At 40.8% G+C, this 24,257-nt stretch overlaps 1 protein-coding gene across 1 annotated transcript in view; it reads left to right on the plus strand.

The window, feature by feature from the left end:
* Window positions 1-2,895: 2,895 nt before the first annotated feature.
* Window positions 2,896-24,257, plus strand: part of col7a1l (collagen type VII alpha 1-like) — a gene marked incomplete at its 3' end in the record, with an annotated part of 45,850 nt that continues 24,488 nt past the window's right edge. The window contains exons 1-41 of the mRNA XM_080491591.1: window positions 2,896-2,982; window positions 7,275-7,455; window positions 7,918-8,077; window positions 9,316-9,409; window positions 11,413-11,586; window positions 11,848-12,011; window positions 12,772-12,901; window positions 12,979-13,095; window positions 13,232-13,387; window positions 13,938-14,054; window positions 14,488-14,634; window positions 14,838-14,957; window positions 15,110-15,268; window positions 15,774-15,887; window positions 15,978-16,127; window positions 16,644-16,781; window positions 17,374-17,520; window positions 18,540-18,659; window positions 18,989-19,135; window positions 19,423-19,683; window positions 19,763-19,902; window positions 20,171-20,294; window positions 20,456-20,599; window positions 20,679-20,866; window positions 20,955-21,035; window positions 21,144-21,161; window positions 21,256-21,282; window positions 21,419-21,484; window positions 21,646-21,726; window positions 21,829-21,855; window positions 21,963-22,007; window positions 22,126-22,200; window positions 22,279-22,374; window positions 22,521-22,547; window positions 22,911-22,964; window positions 23,097-23,168; window positions 23,270-23,329; window positions 23,450-23,485; window positions 23,591-23,635; window positions 23,793-23,828; window positions 24,018-24,062. Of these exons, the coding sequence (XP_080347717.1) occupies window positions 2,907-2,982; window positions 7,275-7,455; window positions 7,918-8,077; window positions 9,316-9,409; window positions 11,413-11,586; window positions 11,848-12,011; window positions 12,772-12,901; window positions 12,979-13,095; window positions 13,232-13,387; window positions 13,938-14,054; window positions 14,488-14,634; window positions 14,838-14,957; window positions 15,110-15,268; window positions 15,774-15,887; window positions 15,978-16,127; window positions 16,644-16,781; window positions 17,374-17,520; window positions 18,540-18,659; window positions 18,989-19,135; window positions 19,423-19,683; window positions 19,763-19,902; window positions 20,171-20,294; window positions 20,456-20,599; window positions 20,679-20,866; window positions 20,955-21,035; window positions 21,144-21,161; window positions 21,256-21,282; window positions 21,419-21,484; window positions 21,646-21,726; window positions 21,829-21,855; window positions 21,963-22,007; window positions 22,126-22,200; window positions 22,279-22,374; window positions 22,521-22,547; window positions 22,911-22,964; window positions 23,097-23,168; window positions 23,270-23,329; window positions 23,450-23,485; window positions 23,591-23,635; window positions 23,793-23,828; window positions 24,018-24,062 (4,359 nt within the window). The 5' untranslated portion in view covers window positions 2,896-2,906. The remainder of the gene's footprint in view (window positions 2,983-7,274; window positions 7,456-7,917; window positions 8,078-9,315; window positions 9,410-11,412; window positions 11,587-11,847; window positions 12,012-12,771; window positions 12,902-12,978; window positions 13,096-13,231; window positions 13,388-13,937; window positions 14,055-14,487; window positions 14,635-14,837; window positions 14,958-15,109; window positions 15,269-15,773; window positions 15,888-15,977; window positions 16,128-16,643; window positions 16,782-17,373; window positions 17,521-18,539; window positions 18,660-18,988; window positions 19,136-19,422; window positions 19,684-19,762; window positions 19,903-20,170; window positions 20,295-20,455; window positions 20,600-20,678; window positions 20,867-20,954; window positions 21,036-21,143; window positions 21,162-21,255; window positions 21,283-21,418; window positions 21,485-21,645; window positions 21,727-21,828; window positions 21,856-21,962; window positions 22,008-22,125; window positions 22,201-22,278; window positions 22,375-22,520; window positions 22,548-22,910; window positions 22,965-23,096; window positions 23,169-23,269; window positions 23,330-23,449; window positions 23,486-23,590; window positions 23,636-23,792; window positions 23,829-24,017; window positions 24,063-24,257) is intronic.

A 24,257-nucleotide genomic window follows, 5' to 3' on the forward strand; every position in this document is an offset into this window, starting at 1 on the left:
CTGCTATATTAGAGTTCAAGCTCTGCCAGCTCGCACTTCCATCTGCAGAGGTTGTAAACTATTCAGCCCTCAGCCATTCTGGCTTAGTCAGACCAGATGGTCGAATCACACAGGAATTTGTCTGGAATTGTTTCACATTGATCTGATTTATTATTTTTTTTATGTTATTATCATATTAATTCATGGGTGGAATATGCTCCCATGAATGAACTTCAATCTTTAAAGCCAAAAGAAAGTTATGTTTCAATGGCATGTATGCGGGTTGAGTGAAGGCAGATCTGTCTTTGATGTCGTGCTTATGAATTTGCACGAGCTCATATATTATACACACTACGTGCACAGACACACATGTATTCTAGGGCACGTGGAGATTCACAACCTCACGGAAAACATTACAGCACCAGCATTTTACTGCGTCTCTGTTAATATGTTGAATATGTTGCTCTGTGCTGGTAAAATGTTGAATTTGATTGCCGGCATGCAACGTTCTAATTCAGGCAACAGTAATGCTTAGTTATATGAATGTTGTCACTCTTGTCACTATTTAGTTTTTACACTACACACACTGCACTTTTAAGATCGCTGCAGCTTAAACGCAGCAATAAAATATACATTTTGAGTTAAAATGACAATATTTGGTCAGTTACATATACTTTTTTAAAGAAACTGAACACCTTTGTTTTTACTATTGTCATTGAAAAAGTGACTATTTTTGGAATGTTAAAAATTTGGGGGACTTTTTGTCTGAATATTGTGAGATTACATACAGCCTCTTTGCCGTTAGTGAAGGGAAACTTCCTAGTCAGTGCACTTGATTGATGCATTTAAGCTGAAAATACAGAAAAAATAATATTTAGCGTTCCTTTTTTCTATTGTTACAGTGTTGGAAATCCAAGTAGAAGACAGTTTAAACTATAAATAGTGAAATATGTGTTTTTGGAACCATTGTGTAAAAAATGGCAGGTGTAATAAATGGTTAAAGATATCATGTTGTGTGTTATTTATACATCCCTGAGTGAATTCTTCTATTCTAGTGAAGCAGGTAACATCCAGTCGGAACTAAAGTTTCTCCACCATCGACGCTTCATTCCAGAACAGGCAGCTTTGGGGTTGATCTCTTTAACTTGCAGTTTTCTCTGAAGAAACAGAAAAGAAAAGTGTTTGTATTTGTCGTGGTGGACAACTGAAACTCTCTCTCCATTTAGGCTGCTTTGAAGGTTTCCTGTGCTTTCACCCCCGAGGTTGATCTGCATGTCAGGGAATGAACCTGCTCTGCTTTCATTCATTTGAAATCCTGCCAAAGACCGTCTCCTGTTTCCCACTTATTCACAGCTCTACTCCGATAATGTTGATTTTTTTTTCTTCTTCTTCTTTTTTTTTTTAAAACACGCCGTCTGCCTTGTAGCCACAGTGCAAGTTTATTTACTTTGTCTTCTATTCCCCTCATATAATACCGGCGCACCGGCAGTCTGCCAAACGCTGTCAATCAGACAGAGGCAACGACACACCCGTCCAACCAATGAGACTAGAAGAAGCTATTCTGACATGTTGACAGAGATCTTTCTTTTCTAAAGACTCGATAAAGAAAAATATCTGATTCTGAAAATTTTTTATGTTAAACAAAGCTTAAATCTTTTTATTATAAAAGACATTTTGCTGCCTAATGGTGACCTGTCCGGACTGAACCCTGCCTTTTTGAACATGTATTCGTGGTTGTTTGGAAGAAAGCAAAACCTGCACTTAGTAAGATTGTTCGTTTTATAATTTGCACAAGATTAGAATAATAACGTCCAAATTGTGAAACACAGTGGGTTTAACATGAGAAAGATAAAAATCCAAATCTGAAAGACTTTAATTTCTCATCCTCTGTTTTGGCAGGAAACCAAACCAGCTCCATGAGACTCATGTGGCTTTCAGGTCACTACACAAAAATAAAGGAAATCATATTTGGCCTATTTCTTTTGCTGCTTTCCATTCATAAACAGCCGTGTGTCAATGCAATACTTTCATGTATTCATGTATTTACTTACAGGGTGACTTAATAGGAAGCTTTACCAACAGATTATTAACACCCAGTGCTCAGTTATTGGTGTAAATCAGCTGACATTTATTGGACAGTTTATAAGGCTTTTTGATGCTTTCATTTAATTGCCAGCGGTGGAGTCTGTTGTGAAATTGTTTATTGGAGATGTACAAATCACAAAGATGGAAAACTTTGTGTTTAATCTAGCTATACTGGACTAATTAAAGACAATAATACCAAAGATTTAAATAGGGAGAACAATGTGAGATTCGCTTAAGGGCATCCGCTGTGTATTCAGACTGTCATCCCACAGGGAAATAAGGAAATATTTGATATATTCTCCATTGTACGAGTCACATACGACTCATCCTTGTATCTTCCATTTATTCATCTTCTATACTGCTTATCCAATTCAGCTAATCAGAATTACTATGAGTGAAGCAGGGTCCACCATCACATTGCAAACACAGAGAGACAATCACACACGCTCATAATCAAGGCAATTAACCAAAAAATAAACTTGCGCAAACTGGGAGAACATGCAAATTCTTGCACTAATAGGCAAAAACCCGGATGGGAAGCGGGGATATTTTCACTGTGTGTCGCTGTGTTACACACCACTCCTCACCTATTAGGAAAAGAAACCTTGACCTTCATGGAAGAGATACAAATGCGTGTTTCACAAATTAAAAGTGACGGTGTTTTATCTTCACGAGCCCGTAATTACATTTTCTTCTGTGTGCTCGTCTCTACTTTCAGATAGGACAAAGCAAGAGCCGGGATTGATGATTGTGGAGTGGATTTTTAGGAAGTGGACTTGTGAAGAGAAGCATCGGGGAGTGGGAGCAGGCGATTGAAAGAGGAAGAGGAGGAGAGGACGAGTATGGGCCCTTCTTCTCTTTGGATTTTTCTACTGTCCCTTTCTCTCTCTCACCAAAGTGTCACAGCACAGGCCGAAGGTAAGTGATTGTATGAATACTGCATCCTCCTGTTTTCACCTTATAATCAACCTATGCTCGTCCTATTCAAATTTGGAGAGTCCTTTCTTTCCCCTCCGTTTTCAACCAATCCCTGATTAAATGAACTGTTCCGTCGTTACCAATTGCATAATTCTGTGTCAGGACCATATGTCGTATCATCAGTTATGTCAATTTGAAGACGATTTGGCTGCTCGGTCACAAAGAAAGGGCAGGTGTTGAGTTATCACAGTCTGTGTGAGCGCTCCCGTCATTAAATCTCCACACCTGGATCGGTACATGGGGCAGACGGCAGCCCGGCTACCTTTTCTTTTCGTCCAGTCAGGGAGTTTAAACATCTGCTGGGCCTCGTGTACAGTATGGCTCTCTGCCTGCCAGCTTGTCAAAACCATCCCCCAGATACAGAACCTTAGCCTCGGGGCCTCCGCTGAATGTCACCGAAAGGTCAAACAGCCATTCAAAAGTTAGACTTTCTCCACCTGGAATGTGATTGGCAGAAAGCGATTGGTAAAGTTGTTGGGCAGAATTGTGGCGGCGTGTGAGTCGCTGCTGGAATACATTCAAAACTGCTGCAGGTGTTGCTGTTGTATATTATCGACTGTGTATTATTGAGTGTTAATTCGTATGCCATCCCATCATATAGCTGTCCACAGCCACCCTCAAGGCTTAGCGTTTCATATTACACACAAGAAGGAGCAAGCTGTTAATTGAGAATCTACTTCAAGCCTCATTAATCGATATTTTTAAATTAACGGTGAGCGTTGTCAGCCAAGTCTGTAGCGCCGGGTAGCTTTTCCAGCATGTAAGGTCAGTGTATTACAGTCTGCAGATTTACTGCAGGAGCAATCTGAGCCTCATTTGCAAGGATCACTTTCAAGCCTTTATTTTTGCTTTAATAAGCTCTGCACACATGTGCACTACCTGATCATCCGCGACCAGCATATGCTGTAGTATAAGATTGAGCAACTGCAACGCTTGAGCCTGTAGAAATGTCTAACTTCGCCCTCTGCTACTCCAAAGATTGAAAAAAGTGGGAAGCTTAGCGGCTACTCTCAGTTATAACTTTAATACAAACGTGCATGACGAACATCCTCATTTACTTTGTAAATATATAGGAATACATCTATGTGTGAGATATCCAGGCCCACTAGTAAACATGCGCGCTAACTTCTCAAGTGGAAACCATTGTTTTTGCCTTTTCGTTTCATTTACACGACAACGTTCTGGAAATTATGTCTGTTTACACTGAAAAACTGCAGAAACGCTGAAAACAATAAAGTATACATTTTGGGTCATTAGTGGGTAAAGATTTTTTATTTTTGTATTTAATTTTTTTTTTTTTATGAAATCAGAGACATGCGCACTGAAAATAATTCACTAAAAACATTAAGTACAGATGACAAAGTGGGATCGCTGTTACTGGTGACTCTCATCTATAAAACCACCAAGTCCCAGGAGAATAGGGACTTGGAGTCATGACACTCTGGACGCCACCATTGTTGTTATTGCCCATATACTCCCCCATGTGCAGAAGAACTATTTACTCCGGTTCAGATGTCAAATAGAAGCATTTCCAAGTTGGAGCATTTTCAAAAAGTCTTGTGTTCAGCGGCTCTGACATCCAAACCGCATTGAAAGTTTTGCATTTTCACTTGAAAACATCATGGAAATGGGTCCTCAATAATGGATGGTTCATCTGATATAATCTTCTAAGAGACAGGTCAACTAAATTAATCTTTACATCCAATTTAAGAAGTAAATTGATTACTATTGTGAAATTAGTCATGCATCTATAATCACTGACGTTTCAGTGACGCCGTTACTCATGACTTTCTTCACAGTTGAAAACAGTTTAAGAACCACAAAGCTGCCGTCTCTCTTTCAGTAAACTCCTAAACTAACTCAGTCCCGCCGACAACAAAATGAAAGTTGTATTTAGCAATAATATTAGAGTGTGATGCGATAATCGCCCTTGGATAAACTTTAGCTCGCCGTTATGAAATGTTGTCTTGCATGCTGGGAGTTTTATCCTGCTGGTTTGTAGCTGCTTCTCTCAGAATGCACAAACATCCAGATCACTGAGTGTCTTCCCCCAATAACGAGTGATTAAGCCACCAAACAGTGCTTACAGCTCAGCTCATGTGTCACAGTTACACCACAACAACACAACTATGCACATTAAAATAAGACATCAGAACTATTCAGAGACACAAGAGTTGATTTTTCATTTGGCCTCTTTCCGTTTGTTGTCATTTCATTTTTTTCTTTTAAGTGACTGGACTCAAATAGTTGTCATTAGTGACTTTCTCCCAGCATGGGCAATGAAAGGTTAGGATTTGCTCTCCGAGGGGTTGAGGCGATGGAACGAACGTCGCACTATCAGGAATTGAAAACATCAAACCGGGCGGCAGGCGTCCGTCGGATTGATGAAAGTATCAGCTTAGTGTCCGCCAGCTCACAGCTTGTGACAAAAGGAAATCTAAACTATTAATTTTAACTACACTCGCTGCATAAAGAATTACAATGAAAACCTTAAGAGGCAAGTATTTAATCAAAAAGTAAAAGATAAAAAGATTAAATGCACAAATGATTGCCATTATTTGCCGTTCGTGTCCTCTGGAGGTTTGTGCATGTCAGTGCACTCGTGCAGAAACATCGTAGAGGAGCTTTGATGGTCGTTTGCTTGGAAGATCAGGAAATCTGACCCTGATGGTCCTCTGAGTTTCTTCAACATGCGCCCTTTGATGGTTTACATCTTCTTCCCTTTTTTTTTTCTTGATCACATCAGAGCTGATTGCAGCAAGAGCATCATTAGTTCTATGAGCATTTCTTCCTTGGCGGAATTTTCTGCAGCATATGCTGAAGCCACTGAGCTACATCTAATGTGAAAATCAATGGTGGTCCAACTCAGAGGTGGATGCAACCTTTGAGATATCAGCATAGATAACCTTCAAGAAAGCCATTCCTAATCCCTCGGCATGTGTTGTGTCCTTATCCCGGGGACGTCGTTCTCGCCAGCCAGCCCAGACAGACAAACTTACGGATAATTGATCTTGTTTTCTACCGTCTATCTGACAGACACCAGCCTCCAGCTGTTTCCTCGCTCAGAGCCGCCACTGTGTTTTATGTGCTTCTACAGAAATCTGTGAAGTATAAAATATCTTAATAAATGGAATAAAAAAACACGCGTGTATGCAAGGATGGCCGGTCGGCTATCTGAGGCTCAAGTCATGATGAAAAGGAGGAACGTTTATCTATCTTCTGTAACCGCATCAGTGGTTTTAACTCATGACGGGTGGTAATACTACTTCCAAATGGAGGGTATCGCAGCTTCCAACAGTACTTCTACTGTTTTCTTTTTTTTTTTTTTTTTTTTTGTCTCTTTGAGGCACGGCCAGCGATGTATGTGAGGAAGAGGATAATGTTGGGTCGCCATGGGCTGGAGACATATGTCACCCCCAGTGAATCCTGGGACTGCAGCCAGAGGAAGAAGGGCGAGATAATAGACGACAGCAAGCGCGATAATGAAATAGAGGACAGCCGAGAATCCCTTATCACTTACAGAACAATCAGCGGCGCCTATCGCTTATTCACCGGCCTAATCAATGCTGTCCTCGCTTTGGTTTATTGCATATGTAATGCTAGCATATTGACTTGGAGGGTGTTTGCAGACACAGCAGATTGTACATGTGTGGGTGTGTGAAAGTGTGCGCATGTATCCAGCTCTGTGAGTGCCTGGATATTTCACTCCACATTATAAAAGCATCAAAGTCCCACCGAACTCAGCAGATCCTTATGGTAAATGCATTTGTTTGCCCGGGCAAGGGGACTGACCCTGATTTTGGGTGTGTTTACCTTATTATTCCCAGCATTTCTCATAGCTGTACTAAAGTTTTATTGCTGGAGTGCCCAGAATATTGATAGTCTCTTCGGCTCACTTGTGTCTCATTAAAAATTCATAGGGATTTGTGCTGCGTTCTGGCTGCATGACAGAAGCAAATATAAGGAAAACCCTCAACATGGTGGAACAAGACTGCTATCTGGTGGTCACAGTGGGGATGAACCATAAATATGCTGCACCTGGAGAAGTTATTAACCCCAAACCATTTGATGTATCGTCCAATCGACTGGAACATTAAGGGTTAAAGAATACTTGAGGACACAGAAAGGGGGATACAATCATTTGAGAACATGTTCTTCTGTTTTTGGTCGATGCATTTGCCCACACACACACACACACACACACACTAACTGAAGGCTTCTTCTCCCTGCAGCATGCAGCACAGTGGTGCACGCAGACATAGTGTTTCTGGTGGATGAGTCATGGACTGTGGGTCGGACCAGCTTCTCCCGAGTCAAAGACTTCATCTCAGCCATCGTCTCCTCCTTTCAGAAAAAGGTTGTGGGGGATGAGGGCCTCCGCTTCGGCGTCACCGTATTCGGGGATATTCCAAGGTAGATGTCAATCTCTGCAACGTTATCACACATTTCTCATTGTTACTGCTGTCACTTAACATAAAATACAATTTCTACCAAATGAGCTACCAACCGCAAACTATATATTTTATTATATTGTGCTGTACAGCATGTGAAATGGTTTTGCTGAGTCAGATATTTACTTGAACAAGTTTAAACTTGTGAGACGAGTGAGAAAAAGGTGATATTGACTTTCTTCCTTTTGTTTGGGATCCAACATTCAAGTGTATCAGCTGAAAAATCAATGCAAAGCCTAGATTTACAGTAGTTCTGTGTTGTAGAGCCATGCCACAAGGTACAGTATATGAGCTGGGTCCCTGGAGGATATCACATCACACACATAATAAATTCAAATGTGGTTTTCTTTCCCATCGCTATGTATAAATGTATTTCCCATTTCATTTTGACATGTCTTTTTTTTTTTTTTTTTTTTTTTCACAGAATGCGAATTGCTTTGACAGACTACAGCTCACTAGAGGAGGTGCTCAGAGCCATAAGAGACCTTCCCTACGAGGGGGGATCCAGGAGGACGGGCAATGCCCTCCAGTTTCTGGTCGACACTGTTTTCAGCCCCGTCATCACACGAGATCTTGCCCCAAAGGTACAATACCACGTCCAGCGAGTTGTAATACAGTAAGATCTCATTCGAGGTTGCTGCTTCCGTCTAAAAAGACGTGATTTTGTATTGTTTTGTGCTACCTGGTCCTTGTTACCTTGCAAATTGAAGGTCTTAACACTTGTTAAATGTCGGACAAAATGCTAATGCCCAAGCAGGAGGGAACAGATTGATTTGAGATTACAACTCATGCTGCAAGGAACATGCATATTCTGTTTGTTGTGGCCCTGCGAGGAAGGAAACGACGAGTCAGGAATCTGTATTTCTACTCCGCGGGACAGTCTGGGAAAAACAAACAGAACAAACTGGTCTACAATTTTTACACCACCGCGCATCTGATTAAAGACACACTCGAGTACGCCTGGAATACAAAGTGTTGACACTGAGTTCCAACTGCCTGGAAATGTTTAGTATTTATGATTTCTTTTTGCTTTTGTGAGGTAAAACTATAGATTTCTTCAAGTCAAAACACAAAAATCAAGACTTGTATTGGTTCTTTTGGATACCTCGAAGTCTGAACCAAACCGCTCACCTGAACTCATCCAAGAATAGTCTGTTATCAAATATCCAATTGCATTTCCTGCTCCCAACTTTCCATCTGCTCCATATTTTTTGAGTCTAATACTTTGGTGTCGTCTCAGCGTAGCTCAGCTGGTTAGCATTCCAATCGTCTCTCTATCTCTCTGTGCACGCGTGAATCATCTCACAGCAGCACACTTAATGTGGGAAGGCAGAGAATTGAGGATTAGGCTGATATATTGAATTGTACAGCCTGGGCACATGCAAAGGAGCGGCTACGTTCTCATACTGATGCTTTTTTAGCTCCCGTCTTCATTGACTGAGGGATGAACTTTGAATGAACTGAATACATTTTCCTTAATGGGCAAATTATCACACTCAGTTGCCAGCCTGCATCCTTGAAATTCACTTTGTCTTTGGGTTTGATTCATTTCATTATGTATTCAATTATTAACTAAGCCATGTCAAAGGCCTGTGGAGGTTTCCACACTGATATTACAGCTGATACGGATTCTCCTTTTCTCTCAAACCGATATTGCTTGAAGGTAAATTGAAGCCGCCAGCTATACAGAGAAATGGTGACTAAAGCTGACCTCACGCACATCAACTAATATATCTATCAGTAGCTGAGTATTGTGCAAGTTAGTTTTTCTCCAGGTGTTTCTGCTCTGCAGACGTCCTGACTCATGTGTTGTCTTGAACAGATCGCCGTTTTGATCACAAACGGACCCTCGGATGACCAGGTTGATGCTGCAGTCACGGCAGTAGCTGACGGCGGGATTTCTCTCTTTGCAGTAGGTGAGTGTACAAGTTGGTTTTGTGAATTCCTCCAACATCCCCACTGCAGCGGCCCGTCAGATTTTATCCAAGCGCTGCTGGCTTATCTGTAGTGTTTGCAGTTGGAAATTCTTGTCCTGTACATTTGAATTCATTGGATTCGCTGGTGGGTACTTTGTGTGTATGCGTGACAGTCTTGTTTGCATGTGTGTGTGTATGCGTGTGTGCACCCATGAGCAAATGCGATCATGTATGTCCAAACATAAGAGAGTGTGCAAATATGAAATGTTGAATCCTGGTTGTATGTAAAGGTGCACTTTGTGAATCTGTTGCGTCAGCTCTCTGAACTGCATACCTCAACCCTTTTTGTTTTGCACACCAGCAGACGCACACAAACCCACAACTTACTCCCCTCAGCCGGCGGCGGTGCAATAATTACTGCTCATTAGCTGATGGTGTGCTAATCGCAGCCATTTTTCATTAGGCGATTCAGTGTGCCCCATTTGCCCCCCCCCCGACACCGAGGCCGCCTCCTCTCGTCCATCACTGCAGCAGAGAAGCTCCGCACGCATCATGTCCACTCGTGCAAAACCAATAAACCTGTGCACCCTGTTGTAACATGGATAATTCAAATGTCCTGATGCGAGCGCGTGCGTGTGTGTGTGTGTGTGTGTGTGTGTGTGTGTGTGTGTGTGTGTGTGTGTGTGTGTGTGTGTGTGTGTGTGTGTGTGTGTGTGTGTGTGTGTGTGTGCCAACATGGTTTTTACATACAAGCAGCAGAAGAAGATAACACAGACAGACTTAATATTAATATTAATAATAATATTATTGTTGTTAATAATAATAATAATAATAATAATAATAATAATAATAATAATAATAATAATGATAATAATAATAATAATTTTCAGTTACATAAAAGTGTGAAATTAAAAAAAATACATCTGTCATTTATCCATATGTTGTATTATAAAGAGATATTCAGCACCCTAACCCTCTAACCTAAAGTTCACATTTACATGCTGTCATAAACTGATAAAGAAAATAATTCCCCTGAACTAAATTTTAAGTTACTGTACATGTGTCAGGGTTTGTTCATGCTTCTATGACTTACACTTCTCAAAATACCACAGCCCCCCCTGGTGGAAGTATATATATATATATATATATACATACTGTATATAACTATGAATCAGTCATGATGCCAACTGTTAAGCTCATGTTTTCTGTTAAAGGCCAAGTTGTATAAACACAGATGGGATTGTTCACAAAATGTGAGAACTTTGGAGAAAAGTCTTTTATAAAAGGATGGTAAAATCAAAATCCATTAGCGCAACACAGTTTGCAAGCAAACCATTAACCCTCTGGATATTTCAACATCAAAACTTCTTTGCCTTTCTGTGTTTGGTGTCTTTCTGTGTTCTGAATTAACACGTTGGACCCAAATTCACACAAAAAACTTCCATAAAATGAGAGTGAGGAAAAGTTAGATTTCTTTACTGTAGGAGCCACAAACATACTTAAGAAACATTCTAAAAATGATTTCGATATTTTAAAAGTGTTTCTCACATCAAGGATCAAATCGTGCGAACATGTAATGTGTGAGTTTTGAAAGAATCTTTCTTTACCTGTTCATCCAATTAGGTTTGAGCTCCTGGTGAAGGAACGTTACATCCTGAATAGATCACCAAGCCATCACAGCACAAACTCAGAGACTGGCACTCACATTCACTCCAGTAAACATGCAAACTTCACATTAAAAGGCTCCAAAAAAAAGATTATTTAAAGAAAATACTACATTGTTCTTGGCTCTCCAGTGAATATTTACATGTTGCTTCAGATTTTAATGTAAAAACCTCTAGAAACCACAACTCATCCCCGACAGTCTGCAGAAATTTAGTAATACTTATCATTAGTGAGTTTTAATTCATTTTACTGCCTCTGGAAAGACTGAATATGCACTGTTCTCTTTTTCTTTTCTTTTCTTTTTTTTTTAATTGTCTTTCCATTGATCTTGTGACCAGGCGTTCGCGGAGCTGATGAGTTAGAGCTGAGGAGGATTGTGTCAGAGCCATTTCAGGAGCATCTGTTGCTGGGCCCTGATTATTTCCTCCTGGATACCGTCCTCCCCAAGCTGTCCCGCAGAGTTTGTTTTACTGCCTCCGAACCGCCACGTCCTGTGAAAACAACCCAGACCCGTGAGTTTTTATGAAAGAGTCTCTACTCAGAAGTTACTCTGACAGGTCTTTGCATATTCATATTTATGGGCTCTATTACGACCGAATGCTTAAAATTAATAATACAACTCAATGAAGGTTTTATTTTATTTCACTGTGCCCTGCAGCTTCCTTTCTGACATCGTTTATCTGTCAGACAAATTATATATTAAATAGTGAATTTTGGCTCTTTTCCTCCTCTCCTCCCTTCTGTTTTTTTCATTTTCTGTCCGTTAAATGCAGGGGAAGAGCGTGTGGTCGGTCCCAGAGACCTGCGGGTCAGCGAGCTGGCCTACAGCTCCCTCAGACTGACGTGGAGCGAGGCCACGGGGGACGTCAGCGGATATCGACTCCTGGTCACTCCTCTCAACGCCAAGGGACACCTCCTCTCCCTGCAGCAGAAGCAGGTACTCTTCACATACTATATTACATTGTGCTGCTACAGACGATGGATGATATTATGTACTGAAGGTTTTGGGGTAGTTTAACGTGAATCCTCTCGTTTCTCGAAGAGAATATTTTGGAATCTGTAAAAATCCATTGCCCAGTTTGACATCTGAATTGATCTGAACGAACAGAAAAAAAAATAAACAGTTTGAAGTTTGAGATGAAGCTTCAGTTTCTGCATATTGACTACACAGGATTCATAACAGCGGGTCATCACTGTGACCGGTACATGTACTAAACCCTACTGCAGTGATTCATCTCTCCCGCAGCCAAAGATATTTATGCTATTCCATCCCTGTAACACTTTCAGAGACACTCGCAGTATTTCTCACAAATGGAATCAACATGAAACCTGCTTGTTTTGCTCGGGCTTGTGTGTGTGTTTTCATGATATCACAGCATACGAACCTTTGGCCAAATAAACTGCAGTTAAATGAGGATGTTTTGATATGTTTGCTGTGTTGTCAAGCACAACACGCCACCTAATTTGAATGTGGTGGAGAAACGGGTATTGGATTGATGTGTAAACAAACTATAACCACGGTGATTATTCACAGTGACACATATAGGGAGAAAAGTCACAATATAATAATCTAGGTCTACTTTCGGTGTGTGTCTGTCTCATTGCAGTGCTCGTCTCTTCTTCATCTGTTAGTTTTCTGTCTCATCCTCCTCCTTTTTCTTTTTTTTCCTCAATGTCTTGTCCTGTGCGTGTAACAGATGGACCTGAAGGCAGATGTAAACACAGCCGTGGTGACAGCGCTGAGTCCAAAAACAGAGTATTCACTCACGGTGTACGCCATCTACCCGAGCCTCATCGGAGACTCTGAATCCATCACTGTAAAAACAAGTGAGTGTCACGTACATCTTTCACATGTTGTGGACATGGATTAGATTTCATTACACCTTCCTGTCTCTGCCTTTTAGCGCCTCTGCCACTGGTGTCAAACTTCCGTATCATTGAGGAGGGTCTGTTCTCTCTGCGCCTCGGCTGGACGCCTCCCATAGGGAAGATCAGTGGATTCAAGATCCTCATCCCAAGATGTATGCTGCCATATCTCAATATATTTACTATTATCACGCAGACTGCTGTTCTTTTCGCGTCAGACTCAAAGCATTTTGCACCAAACGTTTTATTGAAACTTGTATTGATTCCCCTGGATTTATGGTTCCTCTCCAGCCAACAGACCAGGATTAACGTACGAGCAGCTGCTTCCTGCAGAGACCTCTTCTCATGTGATTGACAGCCTGGAAGAGGATAAGAAGTACACGGTCACCATTTACACCATTTTCCCCGAAGGGCCAAGTGCACCGGTTTCATTAGTGGGAAAGACATGTAAGTACATTGACTTCAGTCAAAATGTCCTAATTATACTAATTGGTACACACAGGATGACGGATAATGAAGCTGCAGGTAAATATGTCTGATTTAAAGCATGCAACACACATATTTTACCGCAGGAAGAGTCTGTTCTGATCCTGCCTAATAAAACCTCGAGCAAAATCTTATCCAGACAATAGGTGTGACATAAAACAAGAACGACAACATGCAGTGTCACAATCTGTCCACAGCAGGGTGATGTTGTTTAAAATATCAGTGACCGTTTCCAATTGTAAAGCACTTATTTATCTGCTCTTCGTGGTAATGTTAAAACAATATTGCTTCAGGCTTCACTTTGATAAGGACTGAATTAAATCAGTGTGTCGCTTGTGTTTCATTTAAATTTTTTAAATAATATCCAACTTGCTCCATCAATAATCTGCTTGAATGCATTCACAGTTTGTTGGAATGTCATCATGCATCACTTGATGAAGTGGAATTAATTGACTGAATTAATGTGTATTTGCACGTGTGTGTGTATGTTTGTTTGGGTTGTGTTTAATAGTGAAGTTGGTAACAGTCCAGCACTTCCTGGTCCAGAATGCCACCACAGACACTGTCCAAGCCCGGTGGGCCTCCATCAGGGGGGCTACAGGATACCGTCTGACATGGTCAGCCCCAGGTAAATGGGTTACACTTATGGAGCACCTTTTTACTGCTTCAGCAGTCTCAGAGTGTTTTACAACGTCAAGTCAATCATGCAGACGCATGTACACCAGTGACCTCCTCCACCAAGTGCATTTGGGGTTTAGGGTCTAACTATTTCACAGCCTTTGCAAGGAAATCCAGCCAATACAGAGTCTATATAACCAGTGTATGACCATCTATCTTCAACCCAACATTTTATTTTATTTTATTTTATTTTATTTTATTTTATTTTATTTTATTTTATTTTATTTTATTTTATTTTATTTTATTTTATTTTATTTTATTTTATTTTATTTTATTTTATTTTATTTTATTTCATTTTATTTTATTTATTAATTTTTTATTAATTTTTTTTTACCAGAAATAATGATATACTGATACTGACTGTGTTTCTTTTTGTCTTGTAGATGGCCACATAGAGAACATAAACCTCGGGGACACCTTTAACTTTTACATGATCCAGGGGCTCCACCCAGCCTCAGAGTACACCATCACCATCAACCCCATCTTTGGAGACATCGAGGGGCCAGTCACCACCACCATAGTCAAGACATGTAATCAACTCATTTGTCCCTGTTGAAATTAATCTTTTAATTAGCTTGTGCTGTGATTTTAGTCATTCATTTGTTGTGTTGTATGTGGATGCTGACTGTGGAACAAATTGCCCCACTGGGGAATAATAAAGATAATTGAACTTCAAAACTAAAGATTGAAAATATGAAACATAACTGCTCTGTTTGTGTTCGTCTTTCCGCAGTGGAAAGTAGTGCAGTACAAACTCTGAAGGTCTCCGGTGTGAGCACCAGTGCTGCTGTCGTCTCGTGGAACAGTGTCCCCGGGGCCACAGGATACAGGCTGGCATGGGGACCCACCCCAGGTGACCCACTCCATCTCTTCCTCTCGATTTTAACCTTCCTGCACTCTCACACGCTGTCATTTTATGTGTTTTCACAATTCAAGTCTGAGGCTGACACCAGAATGGTTTAAAAGTGGATGAACAACAGCTTGAATCTTATTTCTTCTTCCCAGAGTTTCTTGGCCGGGATCGTCCCAGGCAGTTGGCTCTGAACGGCAGCACCACGGAGTACCACCTGAAGAACGTCGCCCACGACACGGAGTATGTCCTGACTCTGTACGTGCTGTTTGGATCCGTGGTTGGGCCTGGCATCGCCGCGACCTTCAAAACCTGTGAGCGCATGTTGTGTATTCCTTTTCTGACATTAGTCAAACTGAAATGTAGTGAACACAGTGGTTCTTACCATAGGTCTATTTATATATTTTTTAATAGCTGGAAAAATACTTTTTTTTTTTTTTAAGATTCCTGCAACCATGGCTGACTTTTGATCCAAACCAGTTGAAGTTATTGGGACTTTATTTTGGTCACTTAAGGACTTCCAGATTTTTACTCTTTCAATGTCTTTTGCTTCAGTATTTCACCAGCAAATTAAGATTCTTAACATTCAATTATGGTCCTTATGTGTTTTTCTTTTTCTGACTGTCAGCGGTTTGGCTTTTTTGTCATTTTAATATCAGGAAGCATTTGTAATGTGAGGAAAGGTTTTTCAAGGATGTTTAAAACAAAGGAATTAGTCATGTTGTGTTCGATGCTTCTGCTTCTTATGTTAGAGAAAACAATGATGTAAATAATAATGTGATTGTATAAATAATTCTTTCTTTTATTGTTTCTTCTTAGCACCTTTGGGTTATGTGTCCAATTTCAAGGTGACGTCCTACACGAGTACCTCGATAGATTTAGAGTGGAGTCCCATTGTTGGAGCCACTGAGTACAAACTCTCTTGGAGCACAGGTACAACTTATCAGATGTGTACCGTTTTGATCATTTGCCAAAAATACTTTATATTCCCAGCTTTAATTATGTGTGCTTGCCGTCTTGCAGATAATAGCAAGGCACAGTCCCATTACCTGGATCGCAGCGTCCTCTACCACCGCATCAAAGATCTGAACCCAAAGTCCACCTACAAAATCACTATTTGTGCAGTTTATGGAAACTCGGAGGGACCTGAAATCTCCTTATCTCAGATTACAGGTATAGATTTGAAGTGGGATCTGAATTGACTTAAAATGTTTCACGATTAATTTTTATATTTAGATATCTGTGAGCAGCAAATATAATTAAATGGGGAAGAAATGCAAGAGTTCACGCTGTGCCACGGCAGCCTGCCGGTGTCTTTTCTTGACTGACACGTCTTGTACTTTGGGTCTTCCCGTTTTAACCACATATCTTGTCGCTGCCACTCGCACTGTGTGTCACTGAGTGCAAGTCAGCAGGGCTACTATCATTTTATCACTTGTCACTGTCAGAGTTCGTGTGTTACACCAACGTCCAACTGCCAACTTTATGACACTGTGCGATGATAGGCTGTGTGGATCAGGTCACACCAGTTCGGAGATTTCCTGATTCTTTAGATAAATGTTTGGGTATTATTTATAATGATGTGTTTATAGCAAAAAAAAACTAATTGCATTGTGTTTCTATGACGCGTTCCTTGTGTTCAGTATGATATTGTGTCTCTTAACATGGTTATTTAATATTACTTCCCAGCTGAAGTCTCAGACTCTGAGCGCATCCAGGCAGTGAAGGAGGTGAAGGTTGTGGACATCGGGGTGAATTCCTTCACGCTTTCATGGAGAAAAACCCCCAGGGCTTCTGGGTATAAAATCTCCTGGATCCCCTTTGATGGTAAGGGTCACACAAACAGAAAGCTCTTGTGTATACACATGTAGGAGCATGGATGTCCAGCACATCTCAAAATGTTTTAATGAAACCATAATGTCATTTAAGGTAAAATAGTGAAGCTTTTATGTATCAAATGTATTACATCTATATTTGTCTTTAATTTACATAATAAGTCATGAACAAATATTGGGACATTTTATAAAGTCATATAGTTTTAAAAATGTTTAGTTCCTCAGCTGTTTGTGTGAAAATAATTGACAAAACAATTACACTTCCTAATGATGTTCACTTTCTATGTGTCTATGCTCAGACATTCATTCACAACTGAGCTAGTTGCATTTCAATAAGTATATTCCTTTAAAAAAAATATATATATATAAATTGTTTACTGCCATTTTGAGATGTTTTACTATTTTCCAAATTTAAACCTGCTGCAGTCATTTTGCTTAATAGGGAATATTTTTTTTTTATCCTTTATGATATGTCTGTGAGCAGCAAATATAATATAAGAGAGTTTCATAAACAAGAGAACACAATACTGCTATTTCACTCTTATCATCTCTAAACTTCTGGATTTGATTACTCCCTATGCCAGGAGGTGCAGAAAAATCCCAGGTTGCATCTGCTGCCTCGTCCACCTTCACCATCCGCAGCCTGCGGGAGAGCTCGGCCTATAAGATCCAGCTGTCGCCCGTGGTTGGCGACAGGGAAGGAAGCGCCGTCCTGGTCACAGCGCGAACCTGTGAGTCCCTCTGACTTCTGGCACTGATATTTTGAATGTATCACAAAGTTATTGACATAATTCAGCATGAATTTGTCCCCAAGACTTCAAAATTCAGTCGGCCATACTTTAGTCTTTGAAAGTATTCTTAGCATCTTTCTCAAATATATTCCACTAAGACAAAATGTTCATAAACACGTTGTGTTTCAAGAAACAAATATTAATTACTATCCACATTCAGCCCAGTTTGTATCATGTGCACTGTTTTCTAATTCATTGTTTGGAGTTTGTTGTCCAAACAACAAATAATATCAGTTAAGATGCAGGTCCTGAAAAGAAGATATTTTGATTGTCGATCTTTAATGTAAACAAAAAAACTACTAATTCATGAAATGCCACAGAAAGGTTGACATTGATTGGGAACTTATTCTACAGATAAATAGAGAGACGTGGCGTGGTGGCCAAGTGGTAAGGCGTTGGTCTCGTAAACCAAAGATCATGGGTTCAACCCCCATTCACGCCTCGCCGTATGAATGGATCATAATTTTTCAGTTTACCATTGAAGGAACGTCATCTTCAGTGCAGCAGATGACAAGAACTGGATAGGAGAGGTCAAAATAATATCATGTTGGGGCAGTGGCAAGTGCTCTCGCCTCACAGTGAGAATGTCCTGGGTTCAGATACTGCCTTTCTGCTCTGGAGTTTGCATCTTCACCCCATTTCCTCTGGGTACTCCACAGTCTAAACAGGGTCAGCTTAGGAAGAAATTTAATACAGTTAAATAAAATACTGTAATCTCACACTTCAGGAATGTGGAACTGTCCAAAATACATATAGATAAACCTTTCAGGACATAAGCATGCACCAGGTAAAAGACAGACTGAAAAATACAAACAAATAACAACAAAATGACACTTGAGGGACAAAAAAGCTGCATCAGTCCATTCCGTGTACACTCCTCTGCACCCATTTTTCATTGACTTTTGTTTTTGTTTATTTCCTAATTCATGTGTGGGGGGTTTCTGTTTGTGTGTTTCAAGTGGATCTTCCAAAAGTGGAAGGATTTGCTGTTCTGAATGCGACAGACAGCAGCGCCGTTCTCAACTGGACTCGTGTGGCCGGTGTATCGGGATACTTCCTCTCCTGGAGGCACATCTCCGGTCAGTGGTGAACCACACAGGCGTTTAGATTTATATCTAGGATAAGGAGATCCCAGCAAATTGTTTTATTCAACAACCGCAGTGGACGTGGGGGATAAAAAGAACAGTATGTTGACTAAAGTCCAAGTTTAGTTTGACTGTAATCATTTGTTAATCTCCACTAGTATACACTAGTATCAATGTAAGTTTTATTGCCAAAGAAGAAAAGTATCTTGTAAAAAAAACCATCAATAAACATGTATTGTTTCTCAGAATAATGATGATAATGATAAAAATAAAGTGTAGTCCCATCTTCTAATAATCACAACTTCATCTCTGTGTCTTTTCAGTGTTGGAGACTCAAACAGAGATCCTGGGCCCCGGCTTCTCCTCCTACAAGATCGGCGAGCTCCTGTATGGCAGAACGTATATTTTCACCATCAGACCTTTGTACGGCGAAGTGGAGGGACCCATCAGCACAGTGTATCAGAGAATCCGTGAGTCTTGATTCAAACGTTTGTGTCAAACATCCATAGGTTTGTTTGTGGCGTGCTCCAAGATGCTGAACGACTTACCGGTAATACAAATTAGATGTATTTTTTCAAATCCCTCCAACAAATGTACATTCTTTGGGGATTACCATAAACTTTTTCCGATTTGACTGATTTGCGTGCTCTTTGTTTGCCGTTTGTCTCTGAAACTTTGTGTGAAATCGCTCCTTTTTGCTTGCTGACACACTTGCAGCTCTGTATGGCCACTTACATTATGGTTGTGTGCATCACAGTGGGACAGGATCCTCCCGTGGTAACAGTCCACTCTCTGCCAGCCACAGTCGGCCCGCTTCCCCCGCGAATCACCACTGCCTCCCAAACCTCCTCCGTCATCCACACGACCGCCGCTCAGACGGCCTCCAGGACGACCCGACACCCCATCGCTGTGCCACCAACCAGATCCTTCGCCACCAGGAAGCCTCCGGCTCAGCCGCGGGTCACAAACCTACGAGTAACCACATCAAACATAGACTCCTCGGCTTCACCGAAACCAGGTATTTTACAGACGCTGTCAGAAGTCATACGCATGTTGTCATTAGGCTTGGGTTAAAATTCGAATTTGGTTTTTTTCAGTGTGTGGTCGGGCAAAAGCAGACATCGTATTCTTGGTCGATGAATCCTCAAGTATCGGCGCAAACAACTTTATCAAGATGAAAGAGTTCATCTTCCGGGTGGCCACGTACTTCCCCGTCATCGGTCCCCAGGCCACGCAGGTGAGTTGAAAGCTCGTTAGGATGGGTATCTGCTGTAAAACACGACGCGCCAAAAGAAATGTACCAATCATGCATCCTTGTATTCTGACCTCTGAGGGGAGCAGCGCCCTCTCAAGGTGGTATTCCATTTATCACTTTCATTCAGAATCTGTTTAGAAATTCTTTAAAGGCATTTCTGTTCCAATCAGCCGAAGCAGGACGAGATCAGCAAACATCGTGGGATGTGATCTGATGGCGATGTGCACGTTCTCTGTCAATCTCATTTCAGGTAGCCGTGGTTCATTACAGTGACGAGCCTCGAGTCGAGTTCCGCTTGAGTGACTTCAAGGACCGAAACTCTCTGCTCAGAGCTCTCAGGGCTCTACGCTACGTGGGCGGCAACACCAGAACAGGTCGGCGAACATTGAGCTGTGTCTGTTTGGACCCTTTTATTCCATGGTCACTTTGACATTGTTTCGATTGCGAAGTGTTCCAAACAGCAGTAACGCTGATAGAACGTGCACTATTCTTCATCCTCGCATGGAGGCGTGAGACTACTGATTGCCGTCCACAGGAAAAGGCATCAGCTACGTTCTGCAGGAACTGTTCCAGGAGTCTCTGGGCATGAGGCCCGACGTGGCCCATGTTCTGGTTCTGATCACGGACGGCCGGGCCCAGGATAACGTGGCGCCACCCTCGAGAATCGCTCGTGCTCTGGGTCAGTTCTGGTGAAAATCGACCCTCGTCATCAAGAGCGCGTTGACAGAAGGGATCACAGAGTTGTTTCCTCTCTGCAGGGGTCAGTGTCCTGGCGGTGGGAGTTTCTAACGCCGACATGGAGGAGCTGAATAAAATCGCAGCTCCCACCAGCTACAAGAACATTTTCTTCTCACCGACATTTGATGATTTCCCGTCCATAGAGAGGGACTTTATCAGCAGCATCTGTAGCGAGGAGCTCCTCTCTGAGTACAAACTAAATGATGAGGTGAGACTTAACTGAGCCAGGCCTAACTATAATGACTGCAGAGTGAAATCCTTTAAAAAAAAATTTTTTTAAACACTTTAATTTTCAGGATGCTCAGTTGGATACGCCGACCGAGGATCCAGAAGAGATGCTAAAACCTCAGGGTCCCTGTTCTGGCCAGTGTTTAAAGGTTGGTGCAAATACTGCCTCCTATCGCAGACAAAAATAAAACAATAATAATATTAATAATCAAATTAAGCAGTAAATTGTTAATCATGATAATCATCTGCTCTTGCAGGGCCAGAAAGGGGAGAAGGTAAGTTGGTTTGTGCGAGAACATTTGTGTGATTTAGATATTTGGAAAATGCTAAAACAGTTTTGCTTACTTTAATATCTTTCATTTCCCAAAGGGAGATGGATTTGGTCTTGGAGGTCTGGTAGGTTGTTTCTTTTTGTTTTTTCTGTGATTAGGACTTTTTCATTCATGTTTCCTTTCTACTTTGCAAAATATATTTAATTTGATTAACTAAACATTTCGATATTAATATTAGAATTTTTTAATTTTTGATGCAGAGATTCAGGCAAAGTCCTGGACAGTTTGATCCGTTCACGTCTTCCAAAGGAGAGGCAGGCGAGAAGGTAACTCCACTCACTTTATATTTTACTAATCCCTGCATCATTTAGTCAACATTAATCATTCATTTCTAGGTTGAATCCACTACGACCTTTGTTATCTAACGTCATCGCGGTGCGTTGTTCATTTGTTGTGTTTTGTCGACTGTATTGTCTCTATTTGCCAGGGGTCTCCGGGGACAGACGGTGTGCCTGGGTTGCCAGGGCGACCAGGAAGAACCGGACCCCCGGGTTCTGCCGGCCAACGAGTAACTACATTCAGAAAAAGCCAAATCTCACACGACACGATCATGAATCCAAAAATAACATGACTTATTGTGTGTTTTTCTTTTTTTTCTTTTTTTCTTTAGGGGCCCTCGGGTGTTCCAGGTGACTTGGTAAGAAAAGGCCACATATTAATCCAGATACACTCTTTTCATTAGCTTTGTGTTGGGCGAGGATGTATTTAAATTATAAACAGTCTTCATGTACCTTCACTTGGTAGGGCCTCCCTGGACTCACTGGTCCAAAAGGACAGAGAGGAGAGAGAGTAAGTCAATCCAGCCATCCTCTATAATACTTGAGGAAGAGCTGCTTTAGCAGCGGAGCTACAACTAACCGCTGTGCTACAAATGTATGATGATTCTATATTGTGTGTTTCCCTCCAGGGAGAACCCGGATATGTTATAGCCGGTCCTGATGCAAATTTTGTGCCCGGACGAAAAGGCGAGCCCGGATCTTCAGTAAGGCCTTTTTTTTTTTTTTTTAAATATAAAACTGAATTCCTAAACAAAACAAACAATATATCACGTTTGTTACAGGGTCCTCAGGGGCCTCCTGGTGTACCAGGGGTTAATGGCGCTCCAGGCCTGCCTGGTCAGCCAGGACCAGCAGGGTCCCCGGGGACATCAGTCAAGGTAACACAAGTCTGTCTTTAGCTGCTTCTACTTCATATCATTCTTATCATTTCATTTATTTTTTAATGTTTTGCAAGTGATTGTAGTGTCGCAAACATGATGAAACATCGCACACAAACCAAAACAGCTGTTTTCATATTTCACAGGGAGATTCTGGAGAACCAGGAGAAAAAGTAAGAGCTTTCAAACATTTGGACTTCTAGTGAAAGGCTTCTTTTAAAAACTGACGCTCAGTTGCTGAACCTGATATTCAGCTCTGTTAAATACTGATATGTCTTCTGTTTTTTGTACCATTTTCTTTTCTTTTCTTGCTCATGTTTGACCTCGCTGTTGTGTTGTGTACCTCAATTGTTTAATTTTTTATTTATTTTTTACTCCTAAATTAGCATCGTCTAGTCTGTATATTTTAGCTTATTTAGCGTATTTTTTTTTTTTTTTTTATGTTTTGTGAGAGGGAAATGCTATTTCGGTTCTCTATATGTATGAAAATGTGTAGCAAGAATGACAAATAAAGCAACTTTGAACTTTGAACAAAGGGTTTACGTGGGAAACTAGGTGGAAAAGGAGACAAAGGAGAACCAGGAAGAGATGTAAGTTGATTATTACAGAAATTAAAAGTCATTGTGCAACACAAAATAATTATTATTGCTTAAAATTTTTGTTATTTTTTTCAACTTTTTTGATTATTTTTGTCCATCTCTCACACACAAACATGATTGCAGGGTATTGCAGGTTTGCCTGGTCCCATTGGTATCGATGGCGTGTCAGGGTTACCCGGCCAGAAAGGAAACAAGGTAAAAAAACAAACCAAAAAAAAAGAAGCTTTTGCACTTTATCCAGTCGAGTTAAAATTTGGGCATGTCAAACTTTGTATGGTGTTCTGGATTCTTCTCAGGGTGAAGAGGGAGTTGGCATACAAGGTATTCAAGGTCTTCGCGGGGAGCCGGGACAGAAGGTGAAACACCAAGTAGAAGAATGAATTTAGAACCTTTAATAAAAGGAGTTATGATATCTGAAGTTATGATGGTCTGCATTGTTTTTTAGTATGAAAGCTAAATATGTGTTGTTTTTGCAGGGTAATATTGGCTTAACGGGGCCCGTTGGCCTGAAGGTATTAATATTTTTCTTTCTTTTTTTTAAATAATTATGATGCATTTTTGCATGTGACCTGCATTTGTTTATTTATTTATTTATTTGTGTAATTTCGTGTTTGCAGGGTGAGCGTGGCGAGCAGGGCGTCCAGGGAGTCATTGGACTACGGGTTTGCATTTCATCATTACTTTGAGTCTAATAGCTCTCCCAATCATTTCCCTGCAAGTTTCACCATCTGAACCATGTGAATCAACACCAGGTCCTCAAATCAGACCTGCTGAACTGTTTAAGTATATAGTATATATATATTCTATTCTTACCTGCAGGGGAAAAAAGGATTGAAAGGGGACCAAGGCGAAAAAGTGAGTTTATCCACAGAGAAATTATTAGACTGGAAATGTTGACTTTATCACACAATTAGTGAGGTAAAGTAAATTAATCTGTCTTATTCAGGTAAATGAGGCTAATGACATAATCATGAAAAATACAACGAATTTGCAAGTGAGTCAATATGTGAATTTTCTTCAGGTTCATGTCTTTCTTATTTTTAGGGAGGCCAAGGAGTGATGGGACCGATGGGTCCACAAGGACTCACAGTGAGTGATGATTACATTCTATAAAATAGGAATTAAAATTGAGTTTTCATTCCAAAATCATTGTTGATTCGTTCCCAAACTGAAAAACACAGCCAGGAATACTCTTAGTGTCTGTTTTGTAATCTCTAAGCAGGTAATGATGTTGATAACTGAACATGTTGCGTGGTTATATTGTTCTGGCTCCATCAGAGATGG

This window comes from Lipophrys pholis (genome assembly GCF_963383615.2).
Source record: "Lipophrys pholis genome assembly, chromosome: 22".
In the NCBI taxonomy this organism is placed as follows: domain Eukaryota; kingdom Metazoa; phylum Chordata; class Actinopteri; order Blenniiformes; family Blenniidae; genus Lipophrys; species Lipophrys pholis.